This window comes from Typopeltis vanoorti, chromosome 11, assembly GCF_054136105.1.
Source record: "Typopeltis vanoorti isolate ZY-2024b chromosome 11, IOZ_Tvanoo_1.0, whole genome shotgun sequence".
Taxonomy (NCBI): Eukaryota; Metazoa; Arthropoda; class Arachnida; order Uropygi; family Thelyphonidae; genus Typopeltis; species Typopeltis vanoorti.
The window spans coordinates 130,905,155-130,927,055 of NC_143559.1; the positions used below are offsets into that span (position 1 = coordinate 130,905,155).

General features: G+C 35.7%; 1 protein-coding gene across 3 annotated transcripts in view; it reads right to left on the reverse strand.

The window, feature by feature from the left end:
• Nucleotides 1-21,901, reverse strand: part of clu (clustered mitochondria protein homolog) — a 502,466-nt gene that overhangs the window by 117,677 nt on the left and 362,888 nt on the right. For all 3 annotated transcript variants that reach the window (XM_090401006.1, XM_090401005.1, XM_090401004.1), the window contains exon 21: nt 14,790-14,851. In XM_090401006.1, the coding sequence (XP_090257132.1) occupies nt 14,790-14,851 (62 nt within the window). The remainder of the gene's footprint in view (nt 1-14,789; nt 14,852-21,901) is intronic.

Genomic DNA, 21,901 nt, shown 5'->3' on the forward strand with positions numbered 1-21,901 from the left:
ACGCCCCAGCCGGCATGAAATTTTGTCATGTCGTACCATCATTTTTTATTTTGGTTTAAACAATAAGAATACAATTTGGTCGGCTAAATCCCAAATTGCCAACCCATCCTCGTTCGTTCAGTATCCATGTAGATACCCAACAGGGTGCACCACGAGAAGGTGAGGATTGGACATTAGGTCAGAAGCCCTGGTCAGTTCTCCGCATTCCTTTAAAGGCTATGTGAAGGTCTCCTCTCAGTTATACAACTTCGATCCTTAAGCATCCCTAGTAGTAAACTTTCGCAAGTCAAATATACCAAGCTGTTGTGAGTCAACTTTATCAAGCAACTTGTGAAAGAAGGAAGTTTTAGTTTAAAGGAATGACTGCTCTACATCAAGTTAGTGACAGTGATCACAATGTATGGATCTGGGGAATGGCTAAGTACACAGATTTTCTCTTCAAAAAAGTTGTTGAAATAAAAAGCAGGAAATTATTACTAACTGAAGAGAATACTAGGTTCAGTACCACTGTATAGTATAAAATTGGAAGAATATTAAAAGTGCACCTAGAGTAAGAAGAATAAATAAAATAAATAACGAAGGAATGAAATGGATATGTATACTTATTAAGCAAGTATTCTTCAGATAAAAAAAGACACATCATATTCATTTCATGTCAAAGGTGATAACAGGCATGAAAATTATAAGGTGCAGACAAGAAACGTTACCAGTACTATAAGGAAAGCTAAGTATGAGTATAAAAAAGAACTGGCTCTGAAACTAAACACAAGTCAAAACAATTCTATTATTATGCTGCAAGTGAAAGAAAGAATGAACAAGGATCACTAATTCTATTAAATGGAAATGATACTGCAAAGTAATTAAAGATATTACTGACATGAAAACTGAAGATAAGGATATCCTAGGAATCTGGATCAATTACTTTGAAAGACTTAAAACAAGCAATGACAGAAAAATAGTAGAAAATTTTCAAGAGGAATGCAAAGAGTACATATCAATACTTGAGGTAGAAAAGCCATCAAAAACTTGAAATGTGGAAATGCAGCTGGTTTAGATAATATTCGAAAAAAAATGATTAAGTATGGAGGTATAAAAGTTTTGCAGTGGCTACACTGCATAATTCAGAGGGCTTGGTCAGAAGGTCAAATTCCCAATGAATGGAGCAGAGCTCCAGTCATTGGGACCCATCTATAAAAAATGGAATAAATCTGAATATGAGAATTACAGAGGAATTTTTCTGCTAAGTGTTCCAGGTAAGATTTATGCAAACACATTAGAAAAGAGGTTGAGAAACATTGTGGAAGAGAAACTTGGAGAAGAACAAGCTGGGTTCAGGCCAAGTAGAGATTGTCAAGGCCAGATTTTCACTTTAAAGACAAATAACTGAGAAATCATTTAAACATGACAAGGATCTGTTTTGTAGATCTAGAAAAGGCATACGAGGAGAGAAAATGCCAAGAGAAAAGGTTTTCAAAACACCATAATTATATGTGGTGAATGGAACGAGGGTGGTCTGAAAAGTTTAGATAATATTTTGATAAGGACTGCATTCTGACCACAGATGGCAACACTATTGGCAAGATTTTTTTTTTTCTAAGTTGGTACATCTGTCATAAGCATCCATGTGAAATTGCAAGTCATTCTATGAAGTAGTTTGTTTTATACAGCTGTCTGAAGAAAAAGTGTTGTCTGTATCCCTTGAAATGGATAAAATTGAATATCGCGAGTTATAATATTCTTTGTAAAAGAAGGTTTAATGCCAAAAGAAATTAATTTGAAGCTCATAAAAGTTTATGGGTACTTTTCTCTTTCACTTTCGACAATTAAGAAATGGGTTGCCTAGTTTAAATTCGGCCGTACCAGCCCTGAAGATGATACACGCGAAGGATTTCCAAAAAAAAGTGTAACAACACCAGAAATCATTGATGAAGTGCATGATATGCTATTGGATGGCCGGCAAGCCAAAGTGAGTGAAATTGCTGAGACTAAAGGCATTTCAAAAGAACATGTAGGATATATTTTGCATGAAGAATTGCAAATGAAAAGGCTCTGCACAAGATGGGTGCCGCGCTTGCTCACAGCAGATCAAAAACACACTCGTATGAAAATCTCTGAACAGTGCTTAGAGTGTTTTAACAAGAATAAAACTGATTTTGTGCATCAGTTTATTACTATGGATGAGACTTGGATTCACCATTACACATTACACACCAGAATCCACACTGCAGTCAAAACAGTGGACAGAAGCCAGTTGTTCAGCACCAAAGAAGACAAATTCAGTTCCATCAGTCAGCAGGAAAGGTCATGGCATTGGTGTTTTGGGATGCTAAAGGCATTTTGTTTATTAATTATCTTAAAAAGGGTAAAACAATAACCAGGGAATATTATTCCGATCTTTTAACCAGGCTAGATAAAAAAATTTGTGAGGAAAGACCCAGTTTGCAGAAGCAAAAAACCATCTTTCATCAGGATAATGCACCTCCCCCACAAAGGCGTTTTGGCAATGGGAAAATTAAGGGATCTGCACTATGAATTGTTGGAACATCCACCCTATTCCCCAGATTTGGCTCCCTCTGACTTCTATCTCTTCCCAAGACTAAAAATAATTTTAGAGGTGATCTCTTAGAGGTGATTGCAGCTGCAGAGGGGTATTTTGCAGATCTTACTGAGAGCCATTACAGGGATGAGATAATGGTGCTGGAGCATTGCTGGAATAAATGTATTAGTCTTAAGGGAGATTATGTTGAAAAATAAAAATAATTTTGAAATTATAAATTCGTTCTTTCATTGTTAGACCAAGAACTTTTCAGACCACCCTCGTACAGATCAATACACAGTCTATATTTAATTTGTAGTCAGCAGTTAGAATTAAAGGAAATACAGTAAGGTGGTTTCATGTAAAATCAGGGATAAGACAAAGAAGCACATTATCTCCATTTCATCATCTATATGCATCACATTATGAAAGAAAATGGCATCAAGCCTGATATTAGAATTGCAGATGCCAAACTTAGCTTTTTGCTTTATGCAGATGACATACTCCTAAACACATGAAGTCTACAGGATTCTCTAACTAAATTGAATAACAGCTGTAACAAATTTGGCATAAAAATTAGCAATAAAAATATTTCAACTATTTAGGCACAATTTTTTAGTGAAGATTGCAAATTAAATTTTGAAATGAATAGAATAAGAAAAGCTGGTATAGTGAGAAGTCAGATTTATATGGAACAAGAGAGAAATTAGCCAAAAACTAAATGATCAATACAAGACAGTGCTCATTATTAAAAATTATGGAAACTACCACCATGTTATAGTAAAAATTCAGGTTATTATAAACCAAAATAATCACTTGACATTTTGATCTTCACGTTGAGGTCATCATCTAGAGTATACACGTATATACAAAGAAATATATAAAGAAACAAGCTACATTACAGTCTTCATGGTATGCTAAAGTTGCATTAATTTGTCAAACTGTTAAAACTACTAGCGAGGGAAAAAAAAAACCTTACTACACCAAAGTTAGAGTCCTGTTATTATTATTATCTATTTGGTGACAAATTATTAAGAGATATATTAAGCTACAAAGCAACATACTCTCACATAATTACCCATAAATTAGAACAAAACTGAATGGATGGTGACCAATAAGAGCTGAAATTGAGTCCTACAGTAAGAGTTTGCTGGAAAACTTGAACTTAAGTGTCAACCTTTTTTTTTTTTTTTTTTTTTTTTTTTAATTGTTACAATACCTACAAGTTAAATTTTGTTTCACCAGAGAGCAGCTATGAAGATGTGCATATGATTGGTACGGTATTAACAAAAGGTCGTGGAACCCAAAGGCAACCTACAATTTTTGGATTAAAATGCTAATTCTCTTCAACCGAATTCCATAACATGTGAAACTGTCATAGCCAACATTCACTATATATTTCTTAGTTTTAACACATTCAAAATGGGTTGATGTTTATTGTTCTGACGGAACTTCTCTTTATTGGTGGGCTCAACTCATAAAAAGTTTCACCCTTTGATTGAATTTTATTGCTGCTTGTTTGCATTTGAGCTGGCACAGGAACTCATGCATGCATTATATTGCATATTTCAATTTGTGGTAGAATTTTATTTGAAGTTAGCCTTTGTGATCTGTCATAATGACATCGAGAATTTCAAATGCAATAAAATAAACACTTATTTCATGCAATTGAAAAATTGGACTAGAGTTTTTAGTTAGATGCTGTGTTTCCGGTGCAACACATGGTTTTGCTAGTCTATACAGCATAGTTTCTGTGAGATGGGACATGCGATTCATTAGTTAGCGCAATTTTTATTCCAGCTGTCTCTAATTGCACTATTTGTTGAGAAATATATTACACAGACTGCAAAAGCCTCTGTAACTTAATCAGGTATACAATAAAACTACTTGTTTTTCTTGCATCTGCAGTATAATGGCTGTTGGGGAGGGCATGCAGGGAGTGAGTTACTATTGCCTCGATGTGAACATATTTAAATATTTTTCTGTGCAAGGCATATGCAACACTTTTTAATGTCTTTTTTCATAAAGTAAAATCAGGGGTGCCAGTTATATATGAGGCGAGTTATTTTTGAGTAAATATGGTAAGCATTTTGCTGACAAGTTGACATCCTTTTGCTGCTTCCTTTGTTCAGCTAACTTCGATGGCAAGTTACAATGCATAAATATTTTTCTCCCTACTTTTTTTTAAAACCAACATAATGAAAATCAATTTAATAATACAATAATCAATTTTACACTGAATAACATTATAAATTTATATATATAAATAAATATTTAATTAATTATAATTATTTATAAAATATTATAAACTTATAAATAAATAAACGAAGTTAGAATTTTCTATTAATTTTTCCCCATATGGAAGCAAATCGATTTGTACATTTTTGGCACACGCACATAGAAAGGTTCACAACCACTGGTACTAGTGTAGGACGTTAAGAGTGTGATCTGAGAGGCTTGCTACACCAATTGCTATTTTTTTTTTTTTTTTTTTTTTTTTTTTTTTTTTTTTTTTTTTTACAGATAGGAATTGTATGTCAAGTTTCACCAATATAAGTTAAGGTGTAATGAATACAGTATACTCCAGGGTGGACCAATGGGGAGGAGAGGATTCTTAAAGAAGTTATGTTTATTAATTTTATAGGTGATTTAAAAGTAGCATTAAGATTATAATGGTGTAGAATTCTATTTATTTTATCTGATAACCCTTTAATATATGGGATAGCTATGGTTTTGCTGCAATCTATATTATATGCATTTTTTGATGAAATTTTATGAAAGACTGATGGTATTTGACAGTGTTCAAACCCATTTTAAGTTATGGATCTGAGAGTTGGGTTAGAAATAAAGCACTTGATCAATGATTAGAGATCACAAGTATGAGTGTTCTGAGAAAAATTAGGAGAGTGAATGGATTGCATCAATGGCAGAATCATTAAAAATTAAGATAGGAAGGAACTTGACATTGTTAGCATTTAAGAAAGTGAGAGCAAGGTTAATCTAAGGTGGTATATGGTCACTTAAGCAGAATGGGAGAGGAAAGATTAGCAAAATAGGTATTTGATACTAAGATGGCCGGAAAAAGACAAAGGTCATTGACTGATTGATTCAGTCAGAAGTGCCTTAGAAGAACGAAATGCTAGTTATGATAATATTGGAGAGTGCTAATAAGTAATAGACTGATTTAGAGGAAAATTGTTGATAGATTATTGATAACATAAATTTATGACCATAAAGAATACCAACGGTATTCATCATGCAGGTGCAAAAGAAACTGTTCAACTAATGAGGGCTCATTTTGTTAAAGCTATCAACTGGGAAGCTGTCACATGTTGCTAAGCTATCAACCAATGCAACAAGAACTTCAATGCTATTGTTTTAAAAGAGGTATACCGTGAGTAGACATATCGATACAAAATTAATAACGGAAAAAACTCACGTACAAAGATTATTTAATAGTATAATTTTCGCCTGTGTGTCACAGGCATCTTCAGTACATTAAGCTCAAATTAAACAATAACTGACAATTGATTTGTAAAGTACTATCTCCCATAAAGGGGATAGACGTAAGACGTCGGATCTGTTTAAGTTAGGAGAATGAAGTAGAGTTTCACATGTTTCTTTATAAAGGCGTTCCATGAGAAACTGACTTTTGTGAAGAACTTTTGTCTTTCTCCAATGAACTCTGTGTCTGGTGAAGATGGCATGTTCTGCAAGTCCAGACTTTTCAGGTTTAAAGTATTCAAAAGATTGGTGTGCTTCTAGCCGAATAGAGGCAGATCTTCCCGTTTTTGTCCGAAATAAGATAATCCACAAGAGCACGGAATCTGGTAGACACCTGGATGATTAAGATGTGGAAGCTTGTCCTTAGGAGAAGTGCGAAAGGTGGAGATTTTTCTAAACGGTTGAAAGGCAACAAAAATATTCAGTGGTTTTAAAACGTTTGCTATACGTTCACTGATGCCTTGTACATAAGGGATAGTAATGTGTGTTATTTCTTCTGTGTTTGAAGAGGAAGACATATTAAAACTACTCAAAGCCTCTATTCAGCTAGAAGAACACCAATCTTATATTGAATACTTTAAACCTGAAAAGTCTGGACTTGCAGAACATGCCATCTTCACCAGACACAGAGTTCATTGGAGAAAGACAAAAGTTCTTCACAAAAGTCAGTTTCTCATGGAACGCCTTTATAAATAAACATGTGAAACTCTACTTCATTCTCCTAACTTAAACAGATCCAACGGCTTACATCTATCCCCTTTATGGGAGATAGTACTTTACAAATCAGCTCATCTTTCCTAACTTTTTATTGTATTGATTTTTTTAAGGAAAGTTATTGACCTTTTCAGTTATCTTACACCAGCTACTTAGGTGGCGCTTTTTGGAATTGTCAGTTATTGTTTAATTTGAGCTTAATGTACTGAAGATGCCTGTGACACACAGGCGAAGATTATACTATTAAATAATCTTTGTACGTGAGATTTTTCCGTTATTAATTTTGTATCAGTGCTATTGAATGAAGAAATTCAAGTGCATGAGGAGTGGAAAGTGAATAAGAATTCAGCAATAGGGAGTCTAGGAGGATATTAACATGGATGCTAAAAGAGTGTTCAGCTGAATTGGCTGTGCCTTCGACTTGGTTGTATAGACGAGTCTCAACCCAAGAAAGATTCCACGGGATTTTTTTCAAAAGCTGGCGAGAGCTTGCATACAGAAATGGGTTCGCACTGCAATAAAGAGCATGAATTTACTAAGGGAAGGTCATGTTGGAGTAACTTGTTCACACTTTATAATAATGTTCAAAGTGAGTTAGTCAAGGGGTAATGGCTAGACCAGGTGAGCCTGCGTGGCTCAGTGGAGATGATATGTGCCTTCTACAGCATTAAATCACCCGAAGAGAGAGAGAGCGCCATCAGTTCAAATTCTAGTCCCCAACGAGAGAAACTTTTGCCGGCCTGATTGGCCAAGTCATTAGTGTATCTGATCTCCAGCCAAAAGGCTGCAGGTTCGAATCCCGTTGTGGGCATGGATGTTTGCGATTGTCTGAAAATACTAGTGGTGGTGGTTGGCAGTAGATGGCGCTGGTGTAGATGATGATGGTAGTTGTGGTTCAGTGTAATTGGTGAATGGAGTGGTGGAAATGGAGAGTTGTAAAGTAGGTGCCCTCCCTCGACGAGTCTTTGGACTCCTTGGAGGTGTCACATAATAATAAGACTTAATAGAATACAGCATAAAAGGATGTCATATAAGTTACAGGTTATGGAATTAGATTATAAACCATTAGCATGAATAAGAGGATGACTGACTAACAGATATTAAAAAGTGGTGTGGAGGGGGTAGGGACAAGTCTGCAAAGTTTAAGGTGATCAATGGTGTACCCAAGGGATCAGTATCCACTGTTATTCAATCTTTACATTAATGACACTGGGAAGGATCTGATAGGAGAATGCTCATGATGCAAAGACAAGCAAGGTCATTAGGTAATGTGACTGACATGCAGCACTTACAGAATGGGATAGAATTGTGGGCATGTGCGAAAATGACAAGTTCAATGTGAGTAAATGTACAGTAATGCACTTGGGTGTTAGATATCCAATGGCATATTATCCTGATAAGGTTTTTGCTAAAAGAAACAGATATGACTAGGGATCGTGAGGTTTTGTTAGATGGGAAGTTGAAGTTCAAGGACCATATAGCAAAGATTGGAAATATAACTCAGAGGATAATTGAATGCTGAAATGAGCATTGATATGTAAAGGAGAAAAAAGTCATTTTGCCCCTTTTATAGAAATCCTTGATAATAACATCAACTGGAAAACACTATGCTTACTTGTTCTCCTGGTTTCCAGGGTGAAGTAGATACAGTGGAGAGGGTGCAATGGAGGGAGAGAGAGAGAGATTAAAGATGTTATAGAGACTGTGGAATGTAGATTATGGGGATACAACATTAATTCATGGACTGCAGAGAGCAGAAACAGGAGAAAGAGGATATAATATAGCCCTTCAAATTTCTGAAATGATCATATAGGATACAAGTAAATTAAAAGTATTCGATTTTATGGAGAGTGTTGGAGAGGACATCCACTGAAGTTGAAAATGAACACATTCAGAAAAGGGATCTATCTTAGAGCAATGTGTGACTGGAAAGGTGGTGTGCAGGTAGTGTGAATGAATTCAAGAAGTATGACAGCTGGTATGGATTATATCTAGCCTCCCTTGATAAAGTCTCTGACTTCCTGGATGTCTGATAATAATAATTGCTATATTAAGGAAACCAATATTGGTAGTTGAGTTTTGATTTTTCATCTTTGTAGCAAGCATGTTCAGTAGTTGCAAGTTTTAGAACAGCTGTCACCTAGAAATGGAAAATGCTAGCCCAGGACAAGCTAAAAAGGAAGAAGTAGAAAAAGAAACTAGGAAGTTAAATTCTGCGAGCCCAAAAGATTTCACAAAAATCTATGCTTTCTAGAAAAGATATTGAATTTGAAAAGCTGTATAACTGAGAGGAGACCTTCACATAGCCTTTAAAGGAATGCAGAGAACCGATCAAGGTTCTGACCTAATGTCCAATCCACACCTTCTCGTGGTGCACCTTGTTGGGTATCTATCTGGATGCTGAATGAACGAGGATAGGCTGGCAATTTGGGATTTAGCAGACCAAATTGTATTCTTATTGGCTTACACCAATATACAAAATGATGATACAACAAGACAAAGTTTCATGCCAGCTGAGGCATCGCCCAGTTAAACAAGCCGCCCCCCCCCCATTGTTTTCGCCGCAGAACCAGGACAAATCTGAAAGCACACCCAACTCAATATCACCAGAGTTAAAGATCAGTACTACCAACATACCTGAATGGCAAAGAAATGGAGCTAGCTGAGGAATTAGATAAGTACCAGATCGACATAAAACTGGTGAGATCTTTCTGAGCAATAAATACAAAATGTTATGTTCAGGCAATGACAATCAAGGAAAAGGAGTAACCATAGTATTCAACACAAAATAAGAGGCTAATCTTCTTGAATGGCGGGCAATCTCAAGTAGAGTGATGTGAGCAAATATCAGAATGGGGAATTGGACAATAAGACTTATTTGTGCCTATGGTCCCACAGAAGGTTATACTAAGGTAGAAGTGGAGGAATTTTTTGAGGCTCTAAAGAAAGATACTGACACAATGAAAAATGAAAACTTGGTCTCCTTGTTGGGGATCTGAATAGCAGAGTAGAAAATGATTGTCACATATACAAAAATATTTTGGGAAAATTTAGAGAAAACAGCAAAGCTAATAATAATGGTAAATACCTGTTGGATTTCTGCTCAGGACATGGACTGGTTATTACTAACACGATGTTCCAACATAAAAATGTGCACAAATCCACATGGAGAGAAAAGGCAAGGATTAAGAAAAGTCTCATTGACTATGTTATTATTGATAGTGATGTTTTCTTCCTGGTGCAGGACACCAGAGTGTACAGAGGATTTGAAATTGGAAATGATCATATTTAGTCTTGAGCAGGATAAAATTGAATTTCATATAGAAAAGCATACCATGCTAAGAAAGTTTTAAAGCGAATGAAAGTTGAGCAGCTCTCAGATGTGAACAGTAGACTAAAATACACAAAGATTATTGAAGAAAAAATGAAAAGAGTTTGAGAACAGGAACCACACCTTGGAGATTCAGCCAGAGAGGCATGTGGTGAGGTTGTCTGCAAGGATAGAAAAATCATCACTCCATGGAGAACACAGGAAGTTAAAGAGGCAGTGAAGGAAAAGAAGAAAGCATATCAAAAGTTCCCGGCAAATAAATCAGCTTGTGCTCTTAGAGAATACAGAGACAAATGTAAGAAAGCTAAACACTGTGTAAAACTAGCAAGAACATAGAAAATAAATATCAAGAAGGTGGCAAGATATTCTGGAGGTTGTTGAAGCTTAGAAATGGAGGAAAGAGTGCTGTAAAAGGAGTTAGAGATGATGAAGGAGACATGAAAACAGGAGAAAAAGATATCCTTGAAGTATGGAGTGATTACTTCGAAAAATTGCTAAATGAAACAAGCAGTGAGCACAGTGGTAAAAAACACTCAACAGGCATACAGTGAGGAATACATATTCATTCTTGAAATAGAAAAAGTCATCAAAGGCTTGAAATGTGAAAAGGCAGCAGGAGTAGATGATATTCGACCAGAAATGCTGAAGTATGGTGGTATGAAAGTCTTACAGTGGCTACACTGCATAGTTCAGAAGGCCTGGACAGAGGGACAAATTCCAGATGATTGGAGTAGAGCTCTCATAGTACCCATATATAAAAAGGAAAATAAAACTGAATGTGAGAATTACAGATGCATTTCATTACTGAGTGTTCCTGGTAAGTTATATGCAAGTATACTTGAGAAACAGTTGAGAAGAATTGTGGAAGAAAAGCTCGGTGAAGAACAAGCTGGATTCAGGCCAAATAGAGGCTGTTAAGATATATTTCTTTGCGACAATTAGTTGAGAAAGCATGGGAATATAACAAAGATCTGTATTTAAGCTTTGTCGATCTGGAAAACGCATACGACAAGGTGCCAAGAGAGAAGCTATTCAATACACTACAGTTATATGGTGTCAATGGGGCATTATATCAAGCAATACTTAGTCTGTATTTGAGTTGTAAGTCGGCAGAATTGAAGGAAGTACAGGAACATGGTTCAATGTTAAATCTGGTGTGAGACAAGGATGTATATTATCCCCTCTGTTATTCATTATATGGATCACATTATGAAGGAAAGTGGTACTAAACATGATATCAGAATTGGAGATGTTAATGTCAGCTCTTTGCTTTATGCAGACGATGCTATACTGCTAAATAAGTCCGCTACAAGTCTGCAATATTCTCTGACTAAATTGAATAACTGTTGTAATGGATATGGTATGAAGGTCAGCAATAAAAAGACAAAGACAATGAAAATATACAGAATCATTGAAAATGTCAACTGTGTTGTGAATGGAGAACCTGTGGAACAAGTAAAACATTTCAGCTACTTAGGCATGATTTTTACTGAAGATGGTAAATTAAATATAGAAATAGACAACAGAATCAGCAAAGCTGGTATGGTAGGAAGTCAATTGAATAAATTGATATGGAATAAGAGAGAAATTAGTCGGAACACTAAATTAGCTGTATACAAGACAGCATTCAAACCAGTTTTATCTTATGGATCAGAGAGCTGGGTCAGAAGTAAAACACTTGACAAGAGACTAGAGATCGCAGATATGAGAGTCCTGAGAAAGATTAGAGGCATGAACAGATGACATCAATGGCAATATCATAATAAAAACGAGGATATTAGGGAAGAACTAGACATTTTCAGCATCGAGGAATGCGTTAGCAGAGCTAATCTCAGGTGGTATGGTCATGTAAACAGAATGGGCGAGGAAAGATTAGCAAAGCAACTGTTCTCTGCCAGGTTGGCAGGAAAACGACCCAGAGGAAGACCAAGATATAGGTGGATTGATATGGTACAAAGTGCCTTAGATGATAGAAATATAAGAGCTGATAATGCTGGAGTCTGTTACTTGACAAGTAACAGACTGATTTGGAAGAAAATTGTAGATTGGAAGTTAGTAATGATGTAAATTTTTCATGTTCATGTTGTACTCTCATAATGATGATGATGAATAAATATCCAAGGATATTGAGCCTTTGAATATCAGTGAGAGATGCTATATGCCCATGGTACTAAGAGTAAGATAAATATTCTCCATAAAGCAAGAAATCTAGAATGAATCCCCCCCCCCACAGTCTTTTGACCTGTTTAATGAACAGCTGTAACTGTGTAATGAACAATGTTCATCAAACTTCCTTGCTGAGAGAAGATATATGCCAGTATATCAGTCAGTGAAATCTTCAATTTCTTTTAATGGGACTAAAGAAACTGAGATAAAGCAGACTCTAAAAATGGGTACAAAAAAGAGGAAAGAGAAAGACATCAATGCAGATAGCAATTGTGTTTGTGTCAAATGAAACTGGAGAAGTTATAGCTAAATACCATGTCTTTTCTCTAGTATAGTATGTACCTATGGGATTTGGTAGGGTCTTTTAAGTAATCTGTTCTATGAGTTTGTTATAGTAGTGTCTTCTATAATGAGAGTCAAATGTATATAACTTAATATGCAGGAAAATTTCTATCATACATAAAAAATTTTAAAAAAATCAATATAAATATTTATTTTCTTTTAGTAACTTGGACTTCATTCTTGTAATTTATAACTGAATTTACAGTCGATTCACCATCACAGATATGCATGTGAAATCCATATTATATGAAACAATGATTTTATAATCCGTTTTTAATATGTATTATAAAATCATTGTTTCCTTTGGCCACTAACACACTGAATTTTCTTCCTCAGTGGTAAACATGACATGTCTGTCATTTGTAAATGTTTCTCTTCCCTTTTATACATGGATGCCCTTGTAACAATAGATGAAGTATGAGATGCAAAAATCAATATTTTTTTTTTTTTTTCATTTGTTAACTAGAATTCACATATATATCTAAATACACATCTTAAAATTAATCTCAAAAAAGATTAAAATTTAGAAGTTTTATTTTCATAGTTTTGAGCAAACTAAGGAACATGTACTTAATGATTTGCAATGAATGGAAACTAATGTTTCATCAGACATTAATATCAAATACGTGGGTGGTCTGAAAAGTTCTCGGCCTAACAATCAAAAAACGAATTTATAATTTAAAAATTATTTTCTCAACATAATCTCCCATAAGAGTAATACATTTATTCCAACAATGCTCCAACAGCATTGTCCTGCCCCTATAGTGGTTCTCAGCAAGATCTGCAAAATACCCTTCTACAGCTGCAATCACCTCTTGATTCGAAGAAGAATGCTAACTAGCAAGTAAGTTTTTAGTTTGGGGAAGAGAAAGAAGTCGGAGGGAGCCAAATCTGGGGAATACAACAATTCATAGTGCAGATCCCTTAATTTTCCCATTGCCAAAACACCTTTGTGAGCAGGTGTATTCTCCTGATGAAAGATGATTTTTTTCTTCTGCAAACCATGTCTTTTTTTATGAATTTTTTCGTCTAGTCTGGTTAAAAGATCGGAATAATATTCCCCAGTTATTGTTTTACCCTTTTCAAGATAAATAATAAACAAAATGTCTTTAGCATCCCAAAACACCAATGCCATGACCTTGTCTTCTTTGGTGCCGAAACCAGAATCCATTCTGTCCACTGAATGGATTCTGGTGTGTAATGGTGAATCAAAGTAATCCATAGTAATAAATGAACATGCAAAATCAGTTTTATTCTTGCCAAAAAAAGCTCCAAGCACTGTTCATAGATTTTCATGAGAGTGCATTTTTGATTTGCTGTAAGCAAGCATGGCACCTACCTTGCGCAAAGCATTTTCATTTCAATTCTTCATGCAAAATATATCCTACACATTCTTTTCAAATGCCTATAGTCTTAGCAATTTCATGCACTTTGACTCTCTGGTCATCCAATACCATATCGTGCATTTGATGAATGATTTTTGGTGTTGTTACACTTTTTGGACGTCCTTCATGTGGATCATCTTCAAGGCTGGTATGGCCACGTTTAAACTCAGCAGCCCATTTATTAATTGTCAAAAACAAAGGAGGAGAGTGCTCATAAACTTTTATGAACTTTTAATGAATTTCTTTTGGCGTTAAACCTTCTTTTACAAAGAATTTTATAACCATACGATACTGAAATTTATCCATTTCAAGGGATACAGACAACACCTTGGCATCTGACAGCTGTATGCATAAAAAAAGAATTACTTGATAGAATGACTTGTAATTTCACATCGATGCTAATGACAAATGTACCAACTTAGAATAAAAAATTCTTGCTGATAGTTTTGTCATTTATGATTGAGGCCGAGAACTTTTCAGATGTAAATTCATATTTAATATTTCAACCCTGGCTATAATAATATCTGCAATTTTGAACTACCATTTTAAAATTGGAAATAGAACTGTACTTTGAAAGATTATTCTGAGATATATGGTAGATGATCTATGAACTAATATGAGTAACATTGCTATACTTCTTACTTGAGATCTGAAGTAGATTAGAAAAATTGTTTTAGTTTCATGTCATAAGCAGGGTTCCTGAATTATCTAATCCTTAACTCATCCAGAATACTAAATGTATCCAAACGTTTGTGACATAAAGAGTAAGGAAACTAATAACTATAAAAAAATTATTCATTAAAAAACTAACCTCTTGTTCAACATGCTTAACGCCAGGAGAATACACATCAGGATTAAACCGAAGGTCAAATTCTGAAAAATTTTTAAATTGAAACATTTAGATCAGTTCTATTATTATAAATTATATATTGTAAATTACGTACTGATGTTAAAATTAATTTAACAGTATAATCAGTTTAATTAGATTAAAAACTTCTATGAACAAAAGTTTTCTAACTGCTGGATTAAATCTTAACATATACTGACTTTCCTTCCAAAGAAACAGTCAGTGCTACATTGATTGATTCTAGGATAGAAATGCCACTGTTCGACTGCTTACTAATCTAAAAATCTTTTCAGATTAATATGAATTGCAACCATTGCAAATTAAATTGGTTTAATGAAAATTTAAGGATAAAAATAAAAGCTTCAGTTTTATCTACTATAAAGGGAAATTTATTTCTATGAATGTAATCATCATCACCAAATTCCTGCTATGTACCCTCAAGGGGTGTACAGGATATAATAGTACTACATGAAAAATTTACATCATTACTAACTTCCTATCTACAATTTTCCTCCAAATCAGCCAGTTACTTGTCAAGACTCCAACATTACCAGATCTTATATTTCTATCGTCTAAGGCACTTTGTACTGTATCAATCAACCTATATCTCGGTCTTCCTCTGGGTCGTTTTCCTGCCAACTTGGCAGAGAACACTTGTTTTGCAAATCTTTTCTTGCCTATTCTGTTTAAGTGACCATACCACCTGAGATTAGCGCTGCAAACACATTCCTGGATGCTGACAACGTCAAGTTTGTTCCTAATATTCTCGTTTTAATATGATATTGCCATTGATGCCATCTGTTCATGCCTCTAATCTTTCTCAGGACTCTCATATCTGTGGTCTCTAGTCTTTGGTCACATGTTTTACTTCTGACCCAGCTCTGAGATCCATAAGTAAAAACTGGTTTGAACACTCTCTTGTATACAGCTAATTTAGTGTTCTGATTAATTTCTCTCTTATTCCATATGAATTTATTCAATTGGCTTCCTACCATACCAGCTATGTTGATTGTGTTGTCTACTTCCATATTTAATTTACCATCTTCACTAAAAATTGTGCCTAAGTAGCTGAAATGTTTCACTTGTTCCACAGGTTCTCCATTGTAAATTGTAGATAGGAAGTTAGTAATGATGTAAATTTTTCATGTAGTACTATCATATCCTGTACACCCCTTGAGGATACATGGCAGGAATTTGATGATGATGACAGGTTCTCCATTCACAACACAGTTAACATTTTCAATGATTCTGCCTATTTTATTGCCTATAATCGTCTGTCTTTTTATTGCTGACCTTCATACCATATCTATTACAACAGTTATTCAATTTAGTCAGAAAATCTTGCAGATGACTTATAGCGGATTTATTTAGAAGTATAACATCGTCCGCATAAAGCAAAGAGCTGACATTACCATCTCCAATTCTGATATCATGTATAATACCACTTTCCTTCATAATGTGATCCATATAGATAATGAATAACAGAGGGGATAATGTACATCCTTGTCTCACACCAGATTTAACATTAAACCATCTTCCTGTACTTCCTTCAATTCTAATTGCTGACTTACAACTCAAATAAAGACTAAGTATTGCTTGATATAATGCCCCATTGACACGATATAACTGTAGCATATTGAATAGCTTCTTTCTTGGCACCTTGTCATATGCCTTTTCCAAATCGACAAAACTTAAATACAGATCTTTGTTATATTCCCATGATTTCTCCACTATTCGTCATAAAGTGAAGATCTGATCCTGACAGCCTAAATTATTTGACCTGAATCCAGCTTGTTCTTCACCAAGCTGGATTCTTTTCTTCCACAATTCTTCTCAACCGTTTCTCAAGTATACTTGCATATATCTTACCACGAACACTCAATAGGGATATACCTCTGTAATTCTCACATTCAGTTTTATTTCCCTTTTTATATATGGGTATTATGAGAGCTCTACTCCAATCATCAGGAAGTAGTCCCTCTGTCCAGGCATTCTGAACTATGCAGTGCAGCCACTGTAAGGTTTTTATACCACCATACTTGAACATTTCTGGTCGAATATCATCTACTCCTGTTGCCTTTCCACATTTCAAGCCTTTGATGGCTTTTTCTACTTCAAGTATGGATATGTATTACTGATTGCATGCCTGGTCAGTGTTTTTTTACCACTGTGCTGTCATCACTGCTTGTTTCATTTAGCAAATTTTCAAAGTAATTACTCCATACTTCAAGGATATCTTTTACTCACATCTTCATTTCACAATTACCATCTCTAACTCCTTTTACAGCCCTCTTTCCTCCATTCCTAAGCTTCTTCAGCAACCTCCAGAATATTTTGCCACCTTCTTGATATTTATTTTCTATGTTCTTGCCAAAGTCCTCCCATGACTTTTGTTTAGCTAGTTTTACACACTGTTTAGCTTTCTTACATTTGTCTCTGTATTCTCTAAGAGCACAGGCTGACTTATTTGCCAGCAACTTTTGATATGCTTTCTTCTTTTCTTTCACTGCCTCTTTAACTTCCTGTGTCCACCAGGGAGTTCTGATTTTTCTATCCTTGCAGACAACCTCACCACATGCCTCTCTGGATGAATCAATCAGGTTTTTCTTCAAGGCTTGCCAATGAATCTCCAAGGTTTGGTTCCTGTTCTCAAAACCTTTAATTTTTTCTTCAATAATCTTTGTGTATGTTAGTCTACAGTTCACATCTGAGAGCTGCTCAACTTTCATTCTCTTTAAAATTTTCTTACATGTAATTCTTTTCAATATGAAATTCAATTTTATCCTGCTCAAAAATTAATTGTGATTACTTCCAATTTCAAATCCTCTGTACACTCTGGTGTCCTGCACCAAAGAGAAAACATCACTATCAACAATAACATAGTCAATGAGACTTTTCTTATTCATTGTCTCTTCTCTCCATGTGAATTTGTGCACGTTTTTATGTTGGAACATGGTGTTAGTAACAACCAGTCCATGTCCTGAGCAGAAATCCAACAGGTATTTGCCATTATTATTAGCTTTGCTCTTTTCTCTAAATTTTCCCAAAACATTTTTGTATGTCTGTCAATCACTTCCTACTCTGCTATTTAGAACCCCAACAAGGACCAACTTTTCCTTTTTCATTGTGTCAATAGCTTTCTCTAGAGCCTCAAAAAATTCCTCCACTTCTACCTTAGTAGAACCTTCTGGGACCATAGGCACAAATAAGTCTCATTGTCCAGTTCCCCATTCTGATATTTGCCCAAATCAATCTACTTGACACTGCTTGCCATTCAAGAAGATGAGCCTCGTATTTTGTGTTGAATACTATGGCTACTTCTTCTTTTCCTTGATTATCATTGCCTGAATATAACATTTTGTATTTATTGCTCAGAAAGATCTCACCAGGTTTTGTCTTTTTTTTTGTTTCAGTCACCCCTATTATGTCGATCTGGTACTTATCTAATTCCTCCACTAGCTCCATTTCTTTGCCATTCAGGCTTCTTATGTTGGTAGTACCAATCTTTAACTCTGGTGATGTTGAGTTGGGGTGTGTCTTCAGATTTGTTCCAGTAGCTGACTTTTTGCTGTTCGCCCTGGTTCCCTGGCGAAAACAACGGGGGACTTGTTTAACTGGGCGACACCCCAGCCGTCATGAAATTTTGTCATGTTGTACCATCATTTTGTATTTTGGTTTAACCAATAGGAATACAATTTGGTCGGCTAATTCCAAATTGCCAGCCCATCCTCGTTCGTTCAGTATCCAGGTAGATACCCAACAGGGTGCATCACGAGAAGGTGAGGATTGGACGTTAGGTCAGAAGTCCTGGTCGGTTCTCCGCATTCCTTTAAAAGGCTGTGTGGAGGTCTCCTTTCAGTTATACAGTTTTGACCCTTAAGCACCCCCCTCTATGAATGTAATGAAGCCAGAATTGAAGGTTTAACAAACAGAAAATAGAAAAATTCTTGTTAATCAACCTCTTTTTCCCAACAGCGGAAACAGAATTCTAAATAATACTCAAGGATAATGATATTTATATTCAGTGGTGAGAACATATGTGTAAGAGCAACAATGTTATATGACTATGATGGGAATGGGCCTCACATCATGGAAATGATTATGTGAGAGAATAATTTCGACTTTGTCTTCGTCTGGTTTGGATCCATCAAGCGTGTGTGTAAAGTCTGCGTATATAAGGCACTAGAGGTGAACAGTGATCTGCAAGTTGTCCAACTGTGTCATGCTGACTACAGACAAGAGTATACAAAAGGACATGCAGGTAGTTTATGCCTGTACATGAATGCCAGAAATATCAGAACCAAAGGGGTATTGTTTGTCATTTTGGTTAATATGTTGCCAATATGTTGGGACCTCAGATTGCAGGCATTAATGAGCCCTGGCTATCAGAATGAGACATGTGGTATTAAATGTAAAGGGTACAGCATTTTTAGAAAGGATAGAGAGGATAGGAGAGAAGGGAGATTGCTGCTAATGATATTGGATGATTTGAATCTAGTTATTGTTGAGACTTATGATTGTAATGCTAGTAACAGTTTTTCATGTGGCAGTGAGTTTAAAGCCATTTGATTTGAGGTGGAATCTAACAAGATCAAATGCATAGTGGGGTGTTGTTACACACCTGGTGAATCAGTTGATAGTGATGAATAAATGCATCACCAAATAAAGAAAATGGGTGCAAAAAGAGTAATCATAACGGGAGACTTTAATTATCCAAATATTGATTGGGTAGCAGTAGAATTTCATGAGAAGAATGAAAATGTATTTATTGAGCTGTTGCGGGACAACCTCCTCAAGCAGCATGTGACAAAAGGAATTCGATGTCAAAGAGTGTTAGATCTGATTATAGTGTCAGCAGGCGTTTCAGTTAAAGATGTAACTATTCTGCATCCAGTTGGTGACAGTGAGATCATGTGGTACTCACTTAGGAAGTGACTAAGTTTATGAATGTTCCATTCAGAAAAAGGTTACATGCTGAACTACAAAGCAGGAAATTATGACCAACTGAGGAGTATACCGAGTTCAGAGCAATGGTATCAGTTGTTGGATGGATGGAAAGCATTTAAAAAATACTTAAATGATGCAATATCAAAATGTGTCCCAGTTCGAAGAATAAATAGGGTAGGAGTCAAATGATTGTGTAATCTTATGAAGCAAGAGATTTGTAAGGATGATGTGGAAGGAATACCATGTGCATAAGGATAATGTCCATTATGAAAATTATAAGCAGCAGGCCAGAAGAGTCACAACTATTGTATGGTTTCATACTAAGTCTGAGTATGAAAAGAAACTGGCTCTGCAAGTTAAAGATAACCCCAAAGAATTCTATCAATATGCTACAAGTAAAAGAAAGAATGAATATGAAAGAATACCTCTATTGAAGCAGATGGTGATGTGAGGGTGACAGATACAGAAAGGGTTGTTCAACTAATGAATGCCATTTTGCTAAAAACTATCAACCTGGTATATGCAACATTGAGTTCACTGCCACCTCTTCACTGAATGAAGAAACTCAGGTGTATGAGAAGATATTAGAGCTATGCACAAACTGAATAAGAATTCAACAATAGGGGCTGAACTGGCTAATCAGCAGGGGTGCTAAAAGAGTTCAGCCAAACTGGCTATTCCTTTAACCAGGCTGTATAATTTGAGTCTCAGAACAGGGAAGAAGTAGAATGTATAGTAATTCCCTTGCACAAGGGTGGTGCAAAGACTGACGTATCCAACTATCAACCAATCAGTATCTCAGGAGTGGTGGTGAAGATTTTGCCAAAGTTAGAGCTTGCATTCAGAAATGGGTTGACAGAGAATCTCTACTTGGGTTTACTAAGGGAAGGTCATGTTTTAGCTACTTGCTCACATTCCATAATAATGTCACCATTGAACAAGACAAGGGTAATGGATACACCATGAGTCCTTGGTCCACTGTTATTCAATCTGTACATTAATGACATTGGGAAAGATTTGACAGATAAAAAAATACAGCTATTTGCTGATGATGCAAAGATAGGCAGCATAATCAGGAATGTGGCTGATATGCAGTACTTGGAGAATGATTTGAATAGGCTGGAATTGTGGGCATGGGAAAAGGGATGTCAGTTCAATGTCAGTAAATGTAAAGTCATGCACTTTGATGTCATATATATTGGTAGGATTATGCTAGAAAAAACTGACCAGGCTAGGGATCTTGGAGTGTTAATTGATAACAAGTTGAAGTTCAGGGACCATGTAGCAAAGATTGCAAATACAACTCAAAAGATATAATTGCAATGCGGAAACGAATGTTCACATGTAAAGATGAGGAGGTCATTTTCCCTCTTAACAAGGCCTTGATGAGACCTTATTTGGACTATTGTGAGCAGGTATGGACTCCTGGTTTGTAGATTCTGATACAGTGGAGGGAGTGCAAAGGAGTGTTAAAAATGATATCAGGATTGTGGAATACTGATTATGAAAACAGATTGAGAATTTGTAGACTGCAGACACTAGCAAAGAGGAATAAAGAGAGGTAATATGATTGAGATGTACAAACTCCTGAAAAGGTCATACAGGGTTTCAGCTGATGGAATTTTTCAATTTATGGAGGGTGGGGAAAGGGCAAGAGGGCATCCTTAGAAGCTGAGAATGAATGCCACTAAGAAGGGGATGAGATCTAGATTTTTCTCTCATAGATTGGTGCATGATCGGAATGGATTGCCATTGGACGTTGTGCATGCAAACAGTGTGAATGAATTCAAGAACAAGTATGATAGCTGGTGCCTGTAGTGTGGCCTCCCTCAATGAGTCTGACTGCCTCTTAATAATAATCCTTGCATATGTATGTATGTCTTTGAACTGCAATACAATTGTTTTGTCATTACTACTTTTCCTCCAAGCTAGCCTATATTTGTCAGGTATCTGATTTGACAATGACTCAAGAGGTGAAACTATGAAACTGAGGAAAGCAAGCACATAGACTACAAGGAATGGATCAAAGCCAATGCAATGCTTCTGATGCATAAAAATACCTTTTATGTTATGCAGTTTTAAGTTCTAGGATATTCTCTTGGGTTTCTTTTTTATATGAGGTAGAATGA